Source organism: Diabrotica virgifera, chromosome 9 (assembly GCF_917563875.1).
Source record: "Diabrotica virgifera virgifera chromosome 9, PGI_DIABVI_V3a".
Classification (NCBI taxonomy): domain Eukaryota; kingdom Metazoa; phylum Arthropoda; class Insecta; order Coleoptera; family Chrysomelidae; genus Diabrotica; species Diabrotica virgifera.
Window position 1 is genome coordinate 171919227 of NC_065451.1, and position 25232 is coordinate 171944458.

Genomic DNA, 25232 nt, shown 5'->3' on the forward strand with positions numbered 1-25232 from the left:
TCGCGCAATACAGGGTGAGTCATGAGGAACTGTACATACTCCTACCTCGTATAGAGGCTCCTATGGGGAATAACAAATGACCATTAAAAAGTGTCTGCTCCCATTGTTTAATAATATACAGGGCGAGTTTCGCATTTTGACAAAAATTTGTATTCGTCATAATTTTTGAACGGTCAGATCGATGTGTCTCTTATTTTGACCAATCGTTACACTATTACCACCTAATCAACTGATTTATTCAAACTAGAAAAAAATCAGGTCCGGCTTTAGAAACTTAGTTCGTTTCGGTCTTAGAAAAAATTTCACCCTGTATACGCTTTTTGAAAACTCTAATATGAATTTTACAAATTAGACAAATAGGAGATTAAAATGGCATATTTATTTTTTTCCGCATACGATTACTTAATTTTTTATAAAAAAATCAAATTTGACTATGAATTAAAAGTTTTGTCTAATGTATAATCCCTCTGGGGCTCAGTGGAGAACGTTGTTCAGATGAAAACACCAAGTAGCGATAAAGGTATTTATTGATAGAACCGACACTAGGGTATTTGTACCCCGGGAGAACTGTTGAACAGTGACTCGTTACTGGAACGCGTTTAGTTGAAGACTGATGAAGACTCTCTCTCTAGGCGAGATTTGTTAGTTTTATAGAAGCTTAAATTGGGTCATTGATGACACGATGCCCGCGTGATTTGTATATCTAATCAAGGTAAATAATTGTACTTTCGTCAGCACTTTCGTATCATTTCCAAATTATATTGTTGATAATTGACCAATTTGTATCTAAACTAATAATCCACATGTGTGAATATAACAACAAATAAATTCGTGCGATCTACTGGGTGATATAATTATTCTGTTCAATATCGGATATGAATTCTGAATATTTGTTATTGGACAAGTTTGGTAAAGTGAACCATAGATTTAAAAAAATTAACTTTTATTACAAAAATTAATTTTTTTTGAACAAATATTTAATTTATGTTACCACTCAATCAACTGATTTATTCAAACTAGAAAAAAATCAGGACGGATTTAAAAAATTAGTTCGTTTTGGTCTTAGAAAAATTTTTTGGACTTTTTTCTAGTTTAAATAAATCAGTTAATTAGGTGGTAACATAAATTAAATATTTGTTCAAAAAAAATTAATTTTGTAATAAAAGTTAATTTTTTTAAATCTATGGTTCACTTTACCAAACTTTTAATTATTCATAGTCAAATTTGATTTTTTTTTATAAAAAATTAAGTAATCGTGTGGGGAAAAAATAAATATTCCATTTTAATTGTCTATTTGTCTAATTTGTAAAATTCATATTAGAGTTTTCAAAAAGCGTATACAGGGTGAATCTTTTTCTAAGACCAAAACGAACTTATTTTTTAAATCCGGACCTGATTTTTTTCTAGTTTGAATAAATCAGTTGATTAGGTGGTAATAGTGTAACGATTGACCAAAATAAGAGACACATCGATCTGACCGTTCAAAAATTATGACGAATACAAATTTCTGTCAAAATGCCAAACTCGCCCTATATATTATTAAACAATGGGAGCAGACACTTTTTAATGGTCATTTGTTATTCCTCATAGGGGCGTCTATACGAGGTAGGAGTATGTACAGTTCCTCATGACTCACCCTGTATATCAATTTTTTTCTTCATATTCTCGTCATCGTCATCTCGGAATGTCCACAAAATGTTAAATAGCGAATGAATTTCATTTGCTGCATTAAATATTCTGGTTAAATTGCTTATTATTTGACAATATTAAATAGTTCACAGCGAAATATTGCGTCGGGCTCGAAATTATCAGTCGCATCACTACTAGGCCCAGGCAATCATCAAAAAATCTCACAGGCTTCTTGCGCCGCTTTTCTTTATTTGAAGTAAATTCTGGATTTATTCCGTAATTATTGCTGGTAACTAATTTAGATTCGTCAACAATGGAATATCTGATCCCTTTAGATTCTGATCCTTTATATTCTTCAATCAATTTTTGATTTTTTTTAATTCTTCTGGAAGCCCTGATATATTTTTAATCTCCATATCCATAGTTATAGTCGGTTCGCTAAACTCAGACACAACTGGCTAGTGATTTTAGTCGGTATTTTTTTTTGTTTTTGGCCCATTTTGCCAACATTGGCAAAATTACTAACTATTCAGTAATTGTTAACTATTTAGTAATTATTTTTTTGACAATTTTACTAAGTTGGCAAAATTACTTACTAAAATCACTAGCCAGTGGTGTCTGAGTTTAGCGAACCGACTATATCTGACTGTACTGCAGCATTTGACTTCTGTGATTTATTGCTGTTAAAATTTTACACCAAATTAACTAAAGGTTATGTTAAATATAGCCGACGATTAATTAAACGTATTATGGACATAAAGTGAAGAGCAAAAAAAACGGAAAAAATTACGTCTTTGGTCTGGTCGACGCCGGGTCCCTTACATCGCCGGGCCCCGGTAAAATGTACCGGCTGTACCGCCCTCTCGGCGGCCCTGATTACGAGGTTTCGCTTATAACGAGGTACGCTAGATGTCCCATCAAATTCCTGTTGAACTATAACACCTCTATAACGAGGCATAATTGGTTATAACGAGGAAAAATGAATACGAAGAATACAGTAAAACCTCCGTTAACCGAAATAATTGGGGGGGGGGGGGTTTCGGATAACAAGAATTTCGATTAAAAATAACATTGTTTTTTGTATTCGTCTTGTATGAAGTTACGTAGTATTGGAGATATATAGCTGCAAAACATCGTTTTCAAAGGAAAATACAACAGAAAATTGAAGATTTCTTAAAAAAACACTCGTAAACATGTTCATTTTCCTTAATTTTTGCTATTGCTTTTTTTAAATTTACTTTTTATTGACGAAATTATTGAAACTGTCAGCCATTTCGGTTAAACGATGTTTCGGTTAAAAAGGTTTCGGTTAACGGAAGTTTTACTGTACGTGTTTTTACCTGTTTTTAACTGTTTTTAGCGAAGTAATGGCTATAAATAAATACCCTAACTGCTTGTATATCTATAGATTATTTCTATTCTATTCTATTCTAGAAATTTCCAACATCTCTGTTATTATCGAGGCCAGTGGTGTAATAAACACCGCCTGCAATAAACTTTTTTCTGTTTATCTATCGACCGATATTGAATACATATTGTAGGAAAGTTACAATTTAGGATGGTACGAAGTTTCATTGTTCAGGTCGACCATCGACACCTAATAAACTACGTACGTAAGAGGCATCAAAACATTTCAATATTATTGTTTTCTGATATAACGAGATCCGCTTATAACGAGGTAATTAGTCCGCCATTTCAATTCTCGTTATAGAAGGAGTCTACTGTATAATAATCTATTATTGTCTATATATATAATTTCAACTACATATTCCCAAATTTTCATCCTTCCTTTATTTTTTTGAGGTTTTCGTAAAATTGTGTGTTCCCTGATCGGGCTATCACGGGTAATACTAGTTTTTTTTTCAGCAATTACACAGCACTATTTAAAATAATTCAATGTATAGCTCTGCAGCTCTGAAGAAGTAAAAATGAAGTGAAGTTCGACAAGATTGTATATTGCCACCACTGTTTAATCATTACGCTGAAACAATCTTGAATGAAGTGTTGGAAAACGCAAAAGAGGGCATAATCATTAATGGCTTGCTTATGAACAATCTCAGACACTCAGATGACACCTTGTTAATGACAGGATCAATTGAACATCTTCAAGCGTTATTGAACCGAATGGTGGCGATCTGTGCGATATATGGACCCAAACTCATCGCAAGAAATACATCGCAAAGTTTATGGTTATTAGTAAACAGGCAACCATAAATAATAATAACTATAACGTAACAATTGGTAATGACTCAATTGAACGCGTAAGTTATCATGTATATCTGTGTACTCATATTAATGAAAGCTGGAACGCTAGTACAGGAATTAAAAGTAGAATTGCCAAAGCAAGAACAAGTTTTATGAAATAAAAAAAATCCTTTGCAGTCATGATCTCAATTTGGAACATCGCATAAGAATGGTTCAATGTTATACAGTATGTCCCTGTGAATTGGAACCAGGAACCATATGGAAAACCTTTTTATTATTAATTTTACGAATTCACATTGTATGAATATTATACGAGGTATGTCAAAAACACGAATTTCGCTCAATAGTAAAGTAGCTTTATTGTTCACATTATTAAAAATTTTTATTATCGAAAGTTGTTTGAAATTAAGAACTATATTCTAATATGCAATTACATCCTTCTATTGAAAAAAAATTTCTTAAATTATGGATAACCAACATTATTTTCAGGTATTTCAATTATGAAAACTCTTCTATTATTAATTTTACAAAAAAAAGTTATTCTTTATAAAATGTTCTGCATGGTCTAAAACCTACAATACAACCATCAAATTTTATCTATTTTATACGAGGTATGTCAAAAAATACGAATTTCGCTCAAGAGTAAATAAAATACCTTTATTTTTCACAGTATCGAAAATTGTGATTATGACAAGTTGTTTAGAATTAAAAACTAAGTTCCAATATGTAATTACATCCTTCTAGTTGAAATATTCTGAACTATAAAGGTACTTTACTCTTGATCGAATAATCTTTTTTGACATACCTCGTATAAAATTGATAAAATCTGATATAAGGTGGTTGTATATTAGGTTTTAGACCATACAGAACTTTTTCTGAAGAATAACTTTTTCGTAAAATTAATATAGTCCGTTCGCTAAACTCAGACACAACTGGCTAGTTATTTTAGTAAGTAATTTTGCCAATTTAGTAAAATTGGCAAGTGAAAACTCGTCGTTTATACCCCGTTTAGGCTTAAGCCTCTTCAGGGTGAAGGATCCTCCTTTTCAGGAGTGTGGGAGATTGCGTGAGAATGCGTCGATGATGTGTGGAGAAGCAGAATTGCTAGTGGATTGGGTTAAGAAGGTGGTTTTAGCGCAGAAGCTGTAGGAGCGAAAGATAGAAAGAAATTGCCATGCTCAGCAAGCGACCAGTCAGTGAGGGGGTTCCAAATCTGTCACCTTAGAGGAACGGCTCTTAGATCAGCGTGTGGGGATGCAGTTGTTTATCTGCGATACATTAGGGGAGTTTGTTCAAGTATTTCATAGTACTCATCGGGAAGTTCGTTTCTGGCCAATTGTAGAAGATTGGCCGGAGGGAATGGAACTTTGTTTTTGGGAGTCCCGGTGAGTATATGCCCTCGCCGATTGCAAGGGGTGATTAGGACATTTTTAGCCCTTTGGTTGTTACCATTAATCGTTCGTATGACATATTTGTTGCTGAGAGAACGGATTCTCTCATTTATGGGGGGTAGTTTAGCGAGTGGGTGTACCAATACCGACGGATATCTCCAATGCTTCCTGAGGCACTTTCTGAGAATTCTACGCTCGCATCTGAGGATTTTGTTAGTATAATGTTGTTTTAGCGAAGCATAAAGGAGCGCTCTGTAATCGATAATGGGCCTTATGAAGGTTTTATAGGTGTGCAGAAGAGTCTTGCTCGATGTACCTCCAAACGTTCCAGATAACGCTCCAAGGAGTTTAGCTCTGTTTCTTACCCTGTTTAGGGTGTGTTGGATGTCGATGTTCCAGTTGAGTGTCCTGCCAAAGTGGACTCCCAAGTAGACCACCGACGGACGATATTCAAGAGCTTCTCCTTGAAGGGTTATTCTGGTCGTTTCGTACTTAGCACTACGAGGGTGTCTGAAGGCAATCATTTGTGTTTTGGCTGGGTTGAGGGTGACTCTCCATTTGTTGCACCACCTTACTACCTTGTCTAATAGAGTTTGGGCCCTATCGAAGGCAGAGGGCCGTCCTAGCGTGCCTCGCGCAGTGCCTGCAGTGAGCAGTGCAGTATCGTCGGCGTAAAGTAGGATTGACTCGGTTCGATTAATGGGATGGGGAATGTCACTGTTGTACGCTGTGTATAGTATAGGAGCTAATATGGATCCTTGAGGCACTCCTGCTTGAGGAGTAAATGGGGTGGATAATTGGTTAGCGACTTTGACGCGAATTGTTCGATTGGAGAGGTAGGAATGAATAAGTTTGATAAATGTTATAGGCAGTCCAAATCGGTGGAGTTTTTCGATCAGGCCTGGGTGCCAGACCTGGTCGAAGGCCTTTTGGACGTCTAGGAAGATGCCTATTGCATATTTTCTATGCTCATTGATGGTTTGGGAAATGAAAGTGGCTGCTTCAATCAATGCGTTACGTGTGGAATGTTCAGCTCTGAATCCAAATTGAAAACTGGGGAGAATGTGGTTTGTCTCTAGGAATTCTACGAGTCTCTCCTTGAGGATTCTCTCGTAGACTTTACCTAGAGTGTTAAGAAGAGAAATAGGTCTGTAGGATTCTGTGCTGGTAGGTGGTTTCCTAGGTTTAGGAATCATGACTGTGTTGGCTACTTTCCATGAAGTTGGAAAATAGCACAACCTGAGACATGCATTGATTGTGTTTGTAAGCAGGGGTATAATACTCTCTGGAAGTTTTTTGAGGCACCTTCTGTGGATACCATCTGGGCCAGGAGATGTGTTTTTTCCTATGTTACACATCTGCCTGACGGTTTCCTCCTCCACAGGAGCCACCATCGGATGAGGGTAGGCTACCATGTGTTGGGGGTTTTGGAGTATTTCTTCCACTCTCCTTTCGACATTGCGTCTGTGTCGCTCGTTGAAGTTTGGGTTGTTGGGTGAGACGAAGGCTGTTTGGAGAGAGCTTTATCATTACTAAATCATTACTAAATAGTTAGTCATTTTGCCAATTTTGGGAAACTTGGCCAAAAACAAAAAAAATACCTACTAAAATCACTAGCCAGTTGTGTCTGAGTTTAGCGAACCGACTATAAAAGAGTTATCATAATTGAAATAAATGAAAATAATGTTGGCTATCCATAATTTAAGAAAAATTTTAAAAAATGCTTTTTTCAATTAGAAGGATGTATGTGCATATTAGAATATTATAGTTATTAATTCTAAACCACTTTTCATAATAACAATTTTCAATATTGTGAACAATAAAGCTACTTTACTCTAGAGCGAAATTCATATTTTTTGACATAATATCTCGTATAATATTCATAAAATTTGATATCTGATAGTTGAATCTTAGGTTTTATCTTAGGTTGAATGCAGAACTTTGTATGAAGAATAACTTTTTTTTCGTAAAATTAATAATAAAAAAGTTTTCCATATGGTTACAACTTACAGGGACATGCTGTATATTCCCAGTACTACTTTACGCGGTTAAAGTATGGACTTTTTACTACTGAAGATCAACTGTGTAGAACGAGTCACAAACGAAAGGGTTTTGCAACGTTTGAATAAAACTTGTGAAGTAGTGAATGAACACGGTTAAAAGGCGTAAATTGGAATACTTTGGTCACATAATGCGTCACCCAGAAAAATATGACATACTTCACCTTGTCATGAAAGGTAAAGTAATGGGAAAGAGAAGTGTGGGCCGCCGTAAAATTTCTCGGCTTAAAAACCTACGCCAATGGTTTGGGAAAATTAGCACTGAACTATTTTGTGCGGCTGTAAATAAGACAATAATTGTTAATCTGCTGGGCAACATGAGAGCCAACGATCGACAAGCAGTCTCGACACCTTAAGAAGAAGAAGATTCAAAATAATTAAATTACAGCAAACAATACTCTACACTCTACTGACAAACTGCTTCCCAACTAAAACTATTATCTTACTAAAACGTCATCCGGTCGGCTGTCTAGAGATCATACGTCGCCGTATTTAAAGCGTGCTGCAATATACACACAACTCAAAAGTCTAAGGATATTTTAATAATTTGACAATACCAATGACAGAAATTTCATGACCATATAAATTTGCTTGTACTATAATTGTTGATACAGACCATATAAAGACACTCACTTCTTATCAAAAAAAAAAAAAAAAAAATTGTAAAACTGATAGCAATACGTGTTTTAGAATGTTTTTTATAAGGGACAAAAAAATAGACGTTTTTATGTTTTGTTTATTTTTAATTTTAGTCACTTTATACCATTCTTGCTTAATAGGTGAGTTAAAGATATTGTCTTTTTACCATGCAACGACAACATTTAACGTTGGACGAGATGAATAGAGCCGTGGGCCTCCTTCAAGCTGGTATGCGACAAACTCAAGTTGCTGACCAGCTGGGTGTCTCCCAAAGCGTCGTAAGTGGTTTGTGGCGTCGGTTTAGAGACACTGGGAGTCCAGCCGAGCAACATCCAGGACGTGGTCGCTTTACAACCGTCGCTCAAGACCGATATTTAATTTTAAATGCCAGAAGGCAGCCAACAATCACAGCACCCGAGCTGGTTAATGAATTACAGCTTGCACATAATGTAACAATTAGCCGCAGTACTGTGAGTAATCGTCTCCATGAAGCCAATCTTCGTAGTCGGCGACCACCGAGATGTCCACCTCTATCTAGAGGCAATCGAGCTGCAAGATTAACCTGGTGTCAAGAGTTTCAGAATTGGACTGACAATGACTGGGCCACAGTTTTGTTTAGTGACGAGTCTAGATATGGATTTCATCCAGATTCTCGTCGGACAAGAGTTTGGAGACGACCCGGAAATGGAGAACGATTACGACATCTTGAAGAAGTGTATGCATACAGAGGTGGTACATTAATGGTATGGGGCGGAATCATGATTGACGGAAGAACTGACCTCATTTTCCCACGTGGCTTTCTCAGAAGTCAGCAATATTTGGACACTATTCTTGAACCTGTTGTGCGCCCGTTTGCTGCTGCTGTTGGAGAAAATTTTTACTTTATGCATGATAACGCTCGACCACATGTTGCGCATATTGTAACAAACTGGTTGGATAACGAGGGTATTGATGTATTGCCGTGGCCAGCACAATCACCGGACTTGAATCCCATTGAGCATGTATGGGACATGATCCAACGAAGAATTACTCCACATATGGCAATATCTACAATGAGTTTTAATTAAAAGAACTTCTGAGAGAACAATGGACACAACTACCTCAAGCAGACATTAACAATGTGATTCGGAGCATGAACAGTAGATGTAGAGCTGTGATAAACCAACATGATGGCCATACTTTATTTTAAGTTTATATTTCGTATTTTTGACATTTTATGGTGGTATGGGTATGTGAAGAAACATGGTGATTTGCAATATAATTTTTTTGCTCCAATTTCCTGTTTTTTTTGCAATTTATGGTTTTTGACATATTAAACAACAATTTAAACTACAGATTTTGTATTATTTTTTTTAAGTTTATTACAGATAAACAAAATACGTCTATTTATAAAAATATCCCTAGACTTTTGCCTTGTGTGTATGTTACTATAACTATTATACTAGATTAGTTGATATTGTCGCAGGGGCGGCTCGTGGTAGTACAAGATGGTGAGGCACACTACACTTGAGGAATATTACAGTAGACTCTCTCTATAACGAACACGGGTATTACGAAGTTTCGCTTATAACGAGGTATGTCCAACATCTGTGTGCTTACCGAGGCCAGTGCTGTAATAAATTCCACCGCCTGTAACTTCCTTCCTATTTATCTGTCTACCGATATTGAATATCGTAGGAAATTTACAATTTGCGATGGCCAAGTTTCATTGTTGAAGTCGATGATCGACACCTAATAAACTATGTAGGAGGCTTCAAAACATTTCAGTAGTGGTGATATGCTCTGTTTTAAGTTCCTTTCGTCATGTAAATCAAATATTAAACAGTATTGTTCATACAAATCTTTATTAGCAATCAAGAAGCTACAACTTACAAGTTACATGACGCTAGCCGGAATGTCGTTACGTCGCTGACATCTGTCTGTCGTTGGTCTTCTTTTACATCCTAAACATAATATATTACATAATAGTGTTGACTGATATAACGAGATCCGCTTATAACGAGGTAATTAGTACGCCATTTCAGTTCTCGTTATAGAGGATGTTTACTGTACTATTATGGTTAGCTTTTCTTTAGTAGCCGGAAGGTCGATTTTGTGGCGTCATAACGTCACAAAACGGCACCGTATTTATTTTAAGGCTTGCAAACGATATTAAATAACAATTATTTTATTCGCAAAAGAAAGTCGAAACTTCTAAGTCTATAACATTGTTTATACTCTTATTAGCTGTTTTTTTAGCTAAAAATAATTAATATGATACCACATATCAAAACAGTGTGAGTCAGATGTTTCGTCCTTTCTTGGTCTCATCAGCGTTGTACAGTCATATTAAGCAAAATTTACATTATATACTACATGACATAGAGAAATAACATTTCTCTATGCTACATGACAAGAACGGACAACTGATTTCAGTTGCGTAACCAGGGGGTTTTTAGGGGTTATAAGCGCCCCATACCCTTAACATCCTCCTTAATTCCATACCCCCTGAGACCCATACCCCCTTAGGATCATCCTGGTTAAGCTGTTGACTGATTCTTTAATTACAAATCACTTGCCAAAATGAAATTATTGTGCGCAAACAATATACCTTCAAACACGTGATAATTTCATTTGGAACCAATCTTATATTGTAAATGTATTGAATATATAGGAAATAAAAACAAGCAAGTAAGCAAATTACTGTTATATTTTTTTTTATATTACTGTTTTTTATATTTTTTATTAAACAGCGTGCTTAAAAGTAAAATTATTATGAAAGAAATCATAATTTCTAATTTTTTTATTAATTTACTTATTTAATTGACATTTGGAAAATGGCATACAGCTAGTCACAGCATGATAACATATTCTAAACATATAATTACATATACTAAAATATTAAGTAACCAGAGTGTAAGAAGGCCAAGTACACGTAACCACAACAAACTGCTTTAACAAACTACCTAACTAAAACTGCAAAACCACGCCAGAGGCATATTTTTGCCAGCCTCTGAAAGGATATTTAATCCCGGCTCCAAAAATTATTCTCAGATTAAATTTTATTGCGGCCGGCCGATCACCGTCGTCTTCGTAATATGCTAGACAAGGCGACCCATCTGAGGTAGTGCCTCTGGTATATAATTTGAGAAAGTGAGAGTGAGACGCATACTCGTATATACTCCCACGTAGGGTAGGTATTACCTACCGATGTATTTATGAAGAACGCTTAACTACAAAGATACGGGGTCAGGGCCGTACCTACCTATTTTTATTTTTTATCATAAAAATAAAGTTATTAAGTTTTATGATAAAAATTAAGTTATTTAGCAAGTTTCAAAAAGTTAAATTGTATTTAAATAATTGATGATGAAATAACGAAAATAAAGTTATTTAGCAAATTTCAAACAGTTAAATTTTATTTAAAGAATTGATGATGAAATAACGTAAAGAGTCGATTGATATACCGGTGAGGCACTGCCTCACCTGCCTCATAGGACTAGCCGCCACTGTATTGTCGGCCTAATATGAAAAATACATAAGTCCAAAATATACAATTTTAGACTTTTGATGGCATCTGTTAGCATTATCCAAAAGCTATGTATAAATCTGCACAAGTCCGCTCTTAGTGATTTAACCGTTCAAACGCATCGGTGACTTTCTGATGTTTGTACATACAATAAGTCTTTTTATTGTGAACGGGTGAGTACCTAAAGTCGGTTCGCTAAACTCAGGACACAACTGGCTAGTGATTTTAGTTTTGCCAAAATTGGCAAAATTACTAACTATTCAGTAATTATTAACTATTTAGTAATTATTTTTTTGCCAATTTTACCAAATTAGCAAAATTACTTAGTAAAATCAATAGCCAGTTGTGTCTGAGTTTAGCGAACCGACGACGATACCAGTGATATACACTGGTACCTACAGGGTATAGGTTAAAATGAGATAACATATTGTTTGATAATTAACAAATTGATTACGAAAACCGTTGAATTTAAATTGTTTAGGGACTTGTGCTCTTTTTACATTATATTTATTTGTATATAAGTGGAGTTATGCACATTTGTTAGTTTTTCGCCTCTTCTGTAAAATCAGGTATTTTGAACTTAAGCATTTTTCACATTAGGCCGACGATATTATGAATTATAATGTAGGTATTATTTTTTTTAATTAACAACATATATTTTGTTTTTTTTTCAGACTTTCTCAAAGAAGAGAATACATCAGAAACTATGAAAACAACACTTGGACATTCATGTACTAAAGAACAACGTATGGGCCAACCTGTTGAAGAAGAAACATTAAAATGCGAAATTTGTTTTAAGCTGTTTACTGATAGAAGTTCCTTGGATAAACACAAAAGATTGCATACTGTAGAAAAAAGTTACAAGTGTAAAATTTGTTTTAAGCAATTTGGTGTAGCACAGAATTTGAAAACTCATTTAAGAACGCACACTGGGGAAAAACCTTACAAGTGCGAGATTTGTTTTAAGCAATTTAGTCAAGCAGGTTCTTTGAAAACACATTTGAAATTTCACTCGGGAGAAAAACCTCACAAGTGTGAAATTTGTTTGAAGAGATTTACAGTAATAGGTGATTTGGATAGGCATTTGAAAACACATACAGGGGAAAAACCTCACAAGTGCGAAAGTTGTTTTAAGCAATTTCGTGAAGCAAGCCATTTGAAAAAACATTTGAAAATACACACTGGAGAAAAACCTCACAAGTGTGAAATTTGTTTGAAGAGACTTATTAAAATAGGTGATTTGAAAACGCATTTGAGAACACATACAGGAGAAAAACCTTACAAGTGCGAAAGTTGTTTTAAGCAATTTAGTCAAGCAAGCCAATTGAAAGAACATTTGAGAGTGCACACTGGGGAAAAACCTTACAAGTGCGAGATTTGTTTTAAGCGGTTTACTAGAGCTGGTTCTTTAAAAGCACATTTGAAATTGCACACTGGACAAAAACCTCACAAGTGCGAAATTTGTTTAAAGCAGTTTTCTGAGAAACGTTATTTGAACAAACATTTGAAATTGCACACTGGAGAAAAACCCTACAAGTGCGAAATTTGTTTTAAGCAATTTGGTGAAGCGCATTATATTAAAACTCATTTAAGAACGCACACTGGTGAAAAACCTTACAAGTGCGAGATTTGTTTTAAGCAATTTAGTCAAGCAGGTTCTTTGAAAACACATTTGAAATATCACTCTGGAGAAAGACTTCACAAGTGTGAAATTTGTTTGAAGAGATTTACAGTAATAGGTGATTTGGATAGGCATTTGAAAACACATACAGGGGAAAAACCTCACAAGTGCGAAAGTTGTTTTAAGCAATTTCGTGAAGCAAGCCATTTGAAAAAACATTTGAGAGTGCACACTGGGGAAATACCTTACAAGTGCGAGATTTGTTTTAAGCAATTTGGTGTAGCACAGAATTTGAAAACTCACTTAAGAACGCACACTGGTGAAAAACCTTATAAGTGCGAAATTTGTTTTAAGGAATTTTCTCAGATAGGTCATTTGAAAGCACATTTAAAAATACACACTGGAGAAAAACCTCACAAGTGTGAAATTTGTTTGAAGAGATTTATTACAATAGGTGATTTGAAAACGCATTTGAGAACACATACAGGAGAAAAACCTTACAAGTGCGAAAGTTGTTTTAAGCAATTTAGACAAGCAAGCCAATTGAAAAAACATTTGAAAGTGCACACTGGGGAAAAACCTTACAAGTGCGAGATTTGTTTTAAGCGGTTTACTAGTGCTGGTTCTTTAAAAGCACATTTGAAATTGCACACTGGACAAAAACCTCACAAGTGCGAAATTTGTTTAAAACAGTTTTCTGAGAAAAGTTATTTGAACAAACATTTGAAATTGCACACTGGAGAAAAACCCTACAAGTGCGAAATTTGTTTTAAGCAATTTGGTGAAGCGCATAATTTTAAAACTCATTTAAGAACGCACACTGGTGAAAAACCTTACAAGTGCGAGATTTGTTTTAAGCAATTTAGTCAAGCAGGTTCTTTGAAAACACATTTAAAATTTCACTCTGGAGAAAAATCTCACAAGTGTGAAATTTGTTTTAAGCAGTTTTCTCTGGCAGGTTATTTGAAAACACATTTGACAGTGCACACTGGAGAAAAACCCTACAAGTGCGAAACTTGTTTTAAGCAGTTTTCTAAGAAATCTCGTTTGAATACACATTTGAAATTACACACTGACGAAAAAACTTACAAATGCGAAATTTGTTTTAAGCAGTTTGCTATAGCATATTATTTAAAGAGGCACATGAAAGTTCATCATCATCAGTAGCTCGATTCATTTTTAGACCTATTTGTTCGACCTATTTCCAAAGAAATAGGTCTAAACTTTTGGGACACCCTATATAATATAATCACCATCATGTCGGATAATGTAATACACGATATTTGTACACGCATTCTGTTCTGTTCCTTGCTTTGTTCTTCCAATTATTAATCTCAAGAGTTTTCAGATCTTGTTCCATGTATCTAAGTTTGGGTCTTCCCTTTGATCTTCTCCCTACTGGTGTCTGCCTCATTATATGCTGTGCTGTTTCAGTCTCCAACATCCGTTCAACATGGCCCATCCAGCGCAGAGGTCCCATCTTTCTGGATGTTATGACGTCGGGTTCGTTGTAGGCTGCGTATAGTTCAAAATTATATCGTCTGCGCCATACGCCATTTTCTTTTACCCCCTTATATATGTGTCTAAGGTTTTTGCGTTAAAACGTACGTAATAAGTTCTCATCGCTTTTCGACAGTGTCCATGTCTCTGATCCATATATCATCATCATCATCAGCCTCTCTCAATCCACTGCTGGACATAGGCCTCCCCTGTTTGTCTCCAAAGTGTTCTATCTTGTGCTTGCTGTACAAAGTTTTTTGTTGTCCTTCGTAAGTCATCTTGCCATCGTGTTGGTGGTCTTCCTCTGCTACGTTTATCGGCTCTTGGTCTCCATTCAACTAGTTTACGAGTCCATATTCCGTCCTTCATTCTGGCAACGTGTCCAGTTCATTTCCATTTTAAGTTACAGCTTCTTTCAATGACGTCTATGACTTTGGTCTTGACATGATCTGATCCATATATAAGGACCGGTTTTATCAGGGTTTTGTATATTTTGCATTTGGTTTTTCTCGTGATGTTAGATCTTAGATGTTTAATTAGCCCATTATATGTTTTATTAGCAATGTGTATTCTTCTCTTAACTTCTTCGCTGACATTGCTATCTGTGGTACCTAGTGAACCTAGATATGTAAAAATTTTCACACTTTCGATGTTATAGTCTCCTATTGTCAGATTCTGTAGGTTTCTGTGGCCTGTCGATTTGCTGGCCTTCATGCATTTGGTTTTTATTTCATTAATATTTAGGCCACTGTTTTTTGCCGCTCTTTCTGTTGCATTAAATGCATCTATCATTTCTCTTTCGCTTCTACCTATGATATCAGCATCATCTGCTAATGCCAACATTTGTACAGTTTTTTGTTATTATTGGTTCTCTGGTGTTGACTTTTGACTCTAATTATTTTCTCTAATGTGATGTGGAATATAATACAGGATAGGGCATCTCCCTGTCGTAGTCCCGTTCTAACATAGACTGTATCTGTTAGTGCGTTTTGAATTCGAGTTTTACTTTGTACATTAAGCGTTTCTTTTACTATGTCAATGAGTTGAAATATTAAACTCTTTTAGGGCGTGGATCAGAAATTCTCGATGGATACTATCATAGGCACTCTCAAAATCAATGAAGAGGTGATGTGTGTCTATATTAAATTCACTAGTCTTTTCCAAGATTTGTCTCAAGAGGAAGATCTGATCTATTGTGGACTTCTGCCTGCAGAAACCACATTGATATCCCCCAACTATTTGTTCCGCATATGGTCTCAAACGCTCATACACAATATTTGACAGTATTTTATATGCCACAGTCAGTAGCGTTATTGCCCGGTAGTTTTTACATTGAAGCTGATCTCATTTTTTATGTTGTGGAATAATTACTCCGGTATTCCAGTCTTGTGGCAGTTGTTTATTATTCCATATGTTCACTATTAGTTCGTGTATCGCAATTCAATACGGAGTCTCCTCCTTACTTTATTAATTCTGCGCTAATGTTGTCTAATCCAGGTGATTTGTTGTTTTTCAGTCTGGTAACTGCTTCTTGCATTTCAATTACCGAAGGGGGGTTGTTTCTCTGGTATCCGTTTGATCCAGTATAATTCCATCGTATAGATCTCCGTTTTTTTCAAACTTATCTTTTAAAAATTCTGTCCATCTTTGTAGTACATATTTCACTCTGTTGAGTTACTGTATCTCCTTCTTTGTCTCTGCACATCATTTACGGCGTTTAAAATATCATATAACAACGCACGCTGGTGAAAAACCTTACAAGTGCGAAATTTGTTTTAAGTAATTTTCTCTGAAAGGTCATTTGAAAGGACATTTGTAAATACACACTGGAGAAAAACCTCACAAGTGTGGAATTTGTTTGAAGAGATTTATTGGAATAGGCGATTTGAAGAAACATTTGAGAACACATACAGGAGAAAAACCTTAGTGCAAAAGTTGTTTTAAGCAATTTAGTGAAGCAAGTTGAAAATTCATTTAAGAGTGCGCACTGGGGAAAAACCTTACAAGTACAATATTTCTTTTAAGCCGTTTACTGCAGCTGGTTCTTTAAAAGCACATTTGAAATTGCACACTGGAGAAAAACCCCACAAGTGCGAAATTTGTTTTAAGCAATTCGGTGAAGCGGTAAATTTGAAAACTCATTTAAGAACGCACACTGGTGAAAAACCTTACAAGTGCGAGATTTGTTTTAAGCAATATAGTCAAGCAGGTTATTTCAAAACACATTTGAAATTTCACTCTGGAGAAAAACCTCACAAGTGTGAAATTTGTTTTAAGCAGTTTTCTCTGGCAGGTTCTTTGAAAACACATTTGAGAGTGCACACTGGAGAAAACCCTACAAGTGCGAAACTTGTTTTAAGCAGTTTTCTCAGAAATCCGGTTTGAATTCACATTTGAAATTGCACACTGGAGAAAATACTTACAAATGCGAAATTTGTTCTAAGCAGTTTGCTATAAAAGATTATTTAAACAGGCACATGAAAGTTCACACTCAAGAGAAAAAGCTCAAGAGCAACCATAAATATGTGGTTTGATCCTAAAAGGGCCAATGTCAATTTCTTGAGGTTTTATTTTGTCAACATTGAATTCGAAAAAAGCCGTGCAAAACAGCATATTAAATTCAAAAGAAAGTTGTACAAAAAAGCAAAAATTTGACATTGGCCCTTTTAGAACCAAGCCACAGAAATAATCTTGAAATTTAATTTTATGCCTTTCAATTCAACACGTCTGTTTATGCCCTCTTATGGTTTATTTTCATTTTAATGCCTTTTCTGATGACGTGGCAACGTGGTATTCTTATACCGATATATTTACTAGAGATATAAAATTTTCGGAAAAATTGGGTGCAGGAAAAAACAGGAAAAATTCGGAAAAATTGAGATTTGTTACAATATCAATATACTAAACATATTCTGCATCCCGTATTAAAATCGATAAATTTAGTAGAATCGCATAGATCTATAATCAGAAGTGCCTTTTGTCTTTACAACAAATTGCCCAACAAGCCCAGACTAGTTCTCTTATTGAAAGCTTGCTGAAATATGTTGAAGAACGCTACGAATTTTAAGCCGATTCACTTTGCAACCAATTTTCTTGATGCTCGTTTTAAAGGAGAATAATGATTGAATGAAGACCAACTAATGGAAGCTATAGACGTCATTTCTGAAATGGCTCGTTCCCTTAAAATAGATGTAGGGAAGGTGGTGGCAAATCTAACCCGACTTGGAACAAAAATTGGATTTTTTAGTCGAAATTCTTTATGGGATAGTGCGAATAATGCTCATCCCATTATATGGTGGCAAGGTTTGTTTACATCGCAGCCACTTATGCTAATTATCTCCCGAATTTTAAATGGACCTCCATCTTCCGCCTCTTCAGAAACTAGTCTTTACACAGCCTCATGCATACAGGCAAAAGAAATACAATCACAGGATAAAATTCATGTTATTCATTTCAATTTGGCTATAAACGAAAAACATATAAAAATCATGTTGTTTTATCCGTCCAGGATGATGAAGCGGGGATCGAGTCTGAAACAGATGCTTGGTCTGAAGATTCAGACTCAGATGAAAACCACTGAGCGCTTTGGTTAAATATTTTGCTTTCTATCTTTGAAGTTTCGGTTTTGATACTTTCAATAATATTATAATTTTTAACTCTATATACATGTTTGTTCTTATATCGTAGATATTAATAGATATTATTAAAGTATGTTCCTGCATTTATTTTTACAAAATATATATGTATTTAACAGACTTTAAAATTGGTATTTTTTCACGTTTCAAGTCTCAATTTAAAAATATTTAAATTATCCCATTTTTTCAAATTTCTGCAATGGTTTGGAAAAAACCTGTTTTTCCCGTTTTTTCCGATGTGTTAAATCTCTAATCATGTCAATACAAACATTATAAGTGTCCTTTTGTGTCTGACTTTACCTAAAATAGACAGTGAAGTGGAACGGGCCTATCCTTATGGGGAATTCTGACGACGAGGTCGAGGCGCGTGTTGAAGCGAGATTCAAGTGGGTCCTAATTTAAACGTCGGCAAAGAGAGATATAATATATATAATAGTGGAAAAGAAAGAGAACGCAGATACCCTACAAGACGGTAAAATTAGTAATATTTACACTTTGTGATAAAATGTCCAGAATATGTCCCGAAGAATACAGGCAACCAAAAAGTTGACTGCTCTCAGTGGTGGAGATAAAAATATTAGTTGGTTTTTTTAATTCTCACAATGATAAAAATTAGAACAAAACGTAGTTTGACCATAAAATTACCACGCCACTGATCATACCCTCGGCTGACGAGACATCCACACTATCCACAGGCTAATAAATTTTAGCATTTGGTGTTATTTTAAGGGTCATAAATACCAAATTTTGACAGAAATTTCTCTATCTCTTCTTACGTTTAATCTTTTTCACGTTGGGTTGAATTCCGTCTTCAGTTTTTATCCTTTTCTGTTACATTTTTTTATTTCACTCATAATGTCGCAACACGCTCTGTCAGTTTTCCTCTTTATATTTTACTGTTAATCATATATGTTTTTAGAGCCAATAAATCCATATCTTTTCACACACTTGTATCACTACTAACCAGCCTATCTTGTCGAAGGTATAATATCGCGTCAAAACATGGTCCGTTCGATCTAAATGTAGTATTCAGAGTGAAAGAAAAATATGAGAGCTTTATCAACGACAACTGTGCGTAAACGACACAGCTTAACGAGCGGAAGGAACGCAAAGCTTATTTATGCTGAGAAAGAACATTATATATTATAGTCTAAGAGCTAGTGAACCCTCCGACTAACGGTCGTCCTGTAAGGCTAGAAATTTTTATAGTGATTAATTAATAATATTAATTAATTAATAGCACACCAAGACTAAAAACCATGACCTGGCAGGCATCGGCAGTGCACGTGTATCTACCAGGTGAATCGAAAAGTGCATAGTTTAGGGGGAAAATAAACTTTCTCTTGTAAAGTTTAAATTTAAGTATGTGTTTGAGTAAGTCATTTAGAAGAAATGTGTACAATGACAGGCGATTCTGAAGAGCACAAGACCTTGCCAGGCGAGGGGAAAGATTGGGGGTTTTCCTAAAATTATTTTTTTTGCATCGAAAAAAGCTTTTTTAGGTTTTTTGAATCATTCCAAACAGAAAAGGTCTTTAGTGATTTTTCTCTTAGGTTAATAGTTTTTGTTATATAAGCGATTAAAAAATTTAAAAAATGCGAAATCGGCCTTTTTTAAAATTTTTAACCCTAAATCAGACATTTAACTAAAAATTTCAATGTTGCTAAGGTAGGTAGATATTCTTTAAACAATTATTGATGAAATCCCGATTAGTTTTTTGCTATACAATATCGAAAACCCGTTTGTTTTTTAATTGCTAATCAAACGGGCGCGACACTGTAGTATAAGTGAGGACGTTTGAGTTTGCATAAATTCATTATTTCGAGAGAGGGCAAATTTGAAATTTTTTTAAATGAGAGTAGGGGTTGTGTGACAGCTCATTTGAAAGGTTATTTAATTCTCTATTGATTAATATAAACATTAACAATTATTTATACAGGGTGTACAAAAAAAAATTTATTAAATTAATTTAGACAAAAAGAAGAAAATTTTTTTTGTACACCCTGTATAAATAATTATGTTAATGTTTATTAACACAATAGAGAATTAAATAACCTTTCAAATGAGCTATCACACAATCACTACTCTTATTTAAAAAAATCATCGATTACGTCATCACGCCCAGATGGATGACGTCACTAGTATTGTATATATGCCAAAAAGGCCTAATTTAAAAATAAAAATCGACCTGTCTGAGGATTTCTCTTCAAATTTGTCCATTCTCGAAATGATGAATTTATGCAAACTCAAACGTCCTCACTTATACTACAGTGTGATCGCCCGCTTGAATAGCAATTAAAAAACAAAGGGGTTTTCGATATTGTATTGCAAAAAACTCTTCGGGATTACATCAATCATCAATGTTTAAAGAATATCTACCTACCTTGGTAACATTGAAATTTTTAGTTAAATGTCCGATTTAGAGTTAAAAATGGCCGATTTCGCAATTTTCAAAATTTTTAATCGCTTATATAACAAAAACTATTAACCTAAGAGAAAAATCACTAGAGACCTTTTCTGTTTGGAATGATTCAAAAACCCTAAAAATCTTTTTTCGGTGCAAAAAAAATAATTTTAGGAAAACCCCCTAATCTTTCCCCTCGCCTGGCAAGGTCTTGTGCTCTGTAGAATCGCCTGTCATTGTACACATTTCTTCTAAATGACTTACTCAAACACATACTTAAATTTAAACTTTACAGGAGAAAGTTTATTTTTCCCCTAAACTATGCACTTTTCGATTCACCTGGTAGTTACACGTGCACCGCTGATGCCTGCCAGGTCATGGTTTTTAGCCTTGGTGTGCTATGAATTATCACTATACAAATTTCTAGCCTTACAGGACGACCGTTAGTCGGAGGGTTCACTAGCTCTTAGACTAATAATTGGACGACTGTGCACATCTTTTAGTAGAGTCACTGAAGGTTTTCACCTCCGATTTCAAGTTCAGCCATATTGATAAGAGAAACTATAAAACATTATGAAATGCTAAAATACGAAACAAATCACATTCAAGCAACATCGATAAAAATACAAACTCTTCCATATGATATAACTGTCACAGCAATTTATTGTCCGCCCAGGCATAGACTTACAAAAGAAGATCTTCTACCCTTTTTCGAAACTCTAGGGCCAAAATTTATAGCAGGTGGAGATTACAACTGTAAACATACGCTATGGGGTTCACGCCTAACAACCACCAAAGGCAGAGAGCTAGCAAAAGTTATCCAGGATAAAAGCTACTCATTCCTATCGACGGGATCACCGACATATTGGCCAACCGATCCAAATAAAACACCAGACCTATTGGATTTCTTTATTACAAACGGAATATCTCAATCGTATACAGATGTAGTACCAAGTTTTGATTTATCATCAGATCATAGTCCCATAATTGCCACAATTAGCACAACGGTGATAATCAAAAAACCAACACCTCGACTGCATAACTTCAAAACAAACTGGGACACATACCGGCTAATCATAGAACAGGAAGTAAATCTACTAGTGAGATTGCAAACTCCCGAACAAATAGAAACAGAAACTAATAATCTAATCAACTTACTTCAAAATGCTGCCAAACAGTCTACCCCTCAACCTGGACAAAAAAAATTTTCAACCAACATTCCTCTTGAAATAAAAAGACTAGTAGCAGAAAAACGAAAAGCTAGATCAATTTGGCAAAGAACTCACAGACCAGACGACAGGACAATTTATAATAACAAAACAAGAAACTTAAAAACAGCTCTAGAACAGATGAGAAACAACTCATTTGAAAACTATGTATCAAACATTTCGCGTCAAGATAACTCTATCTGGAAACCAATCAAAAACAAAAATAAACCAATAAATACTTCACCTCCAATTCGGAAAAACTCATTACCACCAGGACCATGGGCAAAAAGCAACAAAGAAAAAGCTGATTTATTTGCTGAACATCTAACTGAAGTCTTCAAGCCACACGACAATGACCAAGTACAAGAAGTAGAGCAGGAACTAGCCTTACCAATTAATCAACGAGAGCGACTAACTTTAATTACACCGAAGGAGATCAAAGATGAAATTAATCATTTGAATGAAAAGAAGGCACCAGGCACTGATCTCATAACAGCAACAATGCTAAAACAACTTCCTAAAAAAGGTATAATGAAGTTATTGTACATATTAAATGCAATCTTAAGACTTAATTATTGGCCTATATCACTAAAAATTGCCCAAGTAATTATGATACCGAAACCTGGTAAAGCTTTAACGGATGTTTCATCATACCGCCCAATAAGTCTACTGCCAATAATGTCAAAACTTCTTGAAAAGCTGTTACTTAAAAGAATTATGAGCGACCTAGAATTCCAAAACTGGATCCCAGAACACCAATTTGGATTCCGGCAAGGTCATTCTACAGTGCAACAATGCCATCGCATATCAAATGTAATTAATAGAGCTTTGGACAATAAACAGTATTGCACAGCAGCCTTTCTGGACATCAGCCAAGCATTTGATAAGGTATGGCACCCAGGATTACTTTATAAAATCAAAAAATCCCTACCCAACAAATACTTTAACTTATTAAAATCATATCTAAATCACAGAGAATTTGAAACTAAAGTGGAGGGTAGTATACTGGGTCCACTTCTTTATGTACTGTACACATCCGATTTACCAACCTCTCCACAAACCACCATTGGAACTTTCGCTGATGACACAGCAATATTTGCAACTGAAGAGGATCCAACAGCTGCAGTATTAAAACTTCAAGAACACCTAGACCAAATTGGACAGTGGTTAAAGAAATGGAAGATAAAAGCTAACGAAACTAAGTCAACACATATAACTTTCACACTAAGGAAAGACCAATGCCCAAATATTAGCCTTAATCAAGTCAACATACCACAACAGAACATCGTCAAATACCTGGGGCTTCATCTTGATTCTAAATTAAACTGGAAACAACACATTTTAAAGAAGAAGAAACAAATTGAGTTGAGAGTGAAAGAAATTAATTGGCTTATAGGTAGAAAATCTCGACTCTCAATTGAGAACAAACTGCTGATTTATAAAACAGTCATCAAACCTATATGGACGTACGGTATAGAACTATGGAGTTGTGCCAGCAAATCAAACACAAAAATTATCCAAAGAACTCAATCAAAAATTCTACGCACCATCGCAAATGCCCCGTGGTACATTTCCAACCAAACCCTTCATACAGACCTAAACATCCCGTTAGTCAGCACAGTAATTCAAGAAAGAGCCAACAGACATCACGAGAAATTGGAAGACCACCCCAACCAATTAATATTACCATTACTACAGCCACTAAACAACAGAAGATTGCGAAGATTATGGCCCATAGATCTTCGCTGAAACTGAGGTGAAATCGCTGGGTGATGTACCTCATAACGCCATTTTAGTTTACAATAATACATTGATATATGTTATTGTACTTGTTATCAAATTAGCTTATAGAATATGTAATTCTGATTGTTAATAAATGCTTACAAAAAAAAAAAAAAAAAAACCTCCGATTTCGTTGAACTTTCATCGATTTTCATGGAAACCGGTGAGTAGTTAGAAGATACTTCAAGGAACAAAGGTGACATGATGTTAACTTGCGCTTTTACCCTGGGGGTGGATGCCACCCATTCTCGGCGGTGAAATTTTTTTAATAAAAAAAATACCAGAAATCGATAGAGAGGCAACTTCTAAGCAAAATTTGTTATATAAAGTTATTAACATAAATCACTACTTTTTGAGTTATTAAATATCAAAAAAAAATTTTCTTAAAAAAAATGCATGTTTTAAAGCTGTTGTTCACGTATTACTCAAAAACTATAAGCTTTTGTAAAAAAAAAACTATTATTACCAAAATTAAAGATAATAAAAAATTTAATACACTCCCCACTTAAAGAACTAAACTAATGTTATTTCAAAGTGAGTTGTGGGTAATTGAATGTATATTTTTTAATATTTTAATTTTATTTAAAATTTTATTTTTTCTTTAAAAAAATGCATATTTTAAAGCTGTTGTTCACGTATTACTCAAAAACTATAAGCTTTTGTAAAAAAACTATTATTACCAAAATTAAAGATAATAAAAAATTTAATACACTCCCCACTTAAAGAACTAAACTAATGTTATTTCAAAGTGAGTTGTGGGTCATTGAATGTATATTTTTTAATATTTTAATTTTATTTAAAATTTAATTTTTTCTTAAAAAATTGCATGTTTTAAAGCTGTTGTTCACGTATTACTCAAAAACTATAAGCTTTTGTAAAAAAAGTATTATTACCAAAATTAAAGATAATAAAAAATTTAATACACTCCCCACTTAAAGAACTAAACTAATGTTATTTCAAAGTGAGTTATGGGTAATTGAATGTATATTTTTTTCGACGAGTACTCAAATCTTCAAGCTTACATAACGGGAAAACGATGCATTTTATAGAATATACTTGTTAATCACTTGTCAGAGTACTTCGCAGTACCTATCAAATGAGCTCCAGTAGAAGTTAATAGCATCAAAATTAAGCAAGTTATGATGAAAATAAGAGAACCCTTTCGATTTTTTTAAGAAAAAGTGAAAAATAAAACATAGAAAAATTAAAATTTGTTGTAATCCTCACAAGAATTTCTTTAGGTTAACATAATTAATGATTTCAATAATTTTCACCGGTTTAGAATGCATATTTTTGAAAAAAAAGATACAATTTAAAAAAATCAGAATTTTTAAAATTATCGTACTTTTCATTTTCTTTTGATATAATAACTCCAAAAATACTCAATATACGTAAAAAATGATGTATACCTAAATTTTAGTTTTTTCTGTTCCAAATACTTTACCCATTTTACGATTTCCGTAGAGTAAAAAATAACCGAGATAGAAACGTTTAAAATTTCAATTTTGCTGCGAGAACCATGTAGCCGGGGCCATTTAACCTTTTATTATTAAAAAAGTGAGAGGTTTAAAAGACTAATTTTGACATTTTTTAATAGCTCTTGGAATCAACTTTTAATTAGTTTTTAGGTTAATCTGATATCTTAAAAAT

At 34.5% G+C, this 25232-nt stretch overlaps 1 protein-coding gene and 1 long non-coding RNA gene across 27 annotated transcripts in view; one reads left to right on the plus strand and one right to left on the minus strand.

The window, feature by feature from the left end:
* LOC126892112 (uncharacterized) overlaps positions 1-13961 on the minus strand; it is a 69228-nt gene extending 55267 nt beyond the window's left edge. Inside the window, exons 1-2 of the long non-coding RNA XR_007700679.1 lie at positions 13886-13961; positions 12374-12457 (exon numbers count right to left, since the gene is read on the minus strand). This is a non-coding gene — a long non-coding RNA (uncharacterized LOC126892112). The remainder of the gene's footprint in view (positions 1-12373; positions 12458-13885) is intronic.
* Positions 1-18308, plus strand: part of LOC126892106 (zinc finger protein 208-like) — a 168163-nt gene extending 149855 nt beyond the window's left edge. For 15 of the 26 annotated variants that reach the window (XM_050661550.1, XM_050661549.1, XM_050661553.1 and 12 more), the window contains one exon: positions 12668-18308. In XM_050661550.1, coding sequence (XP_050517507.1) covers positions 12668-14220 — 1553 coding nt within the window. In that variant the 3' untranslated portion in view covers positions 14221-18308. Of the gene's footprint in view, positions 1-12106 lie in introns of all 26 variants that reach the window. The other 11 variants (XM_050661552.1, XM_050661559.1, XM_050661560.1 and 8 more) reach the window with 1 other exon arrangement.
* The last annotated feature ends 6924 nt before the right edge of the window (positions 18309-25232 follow it).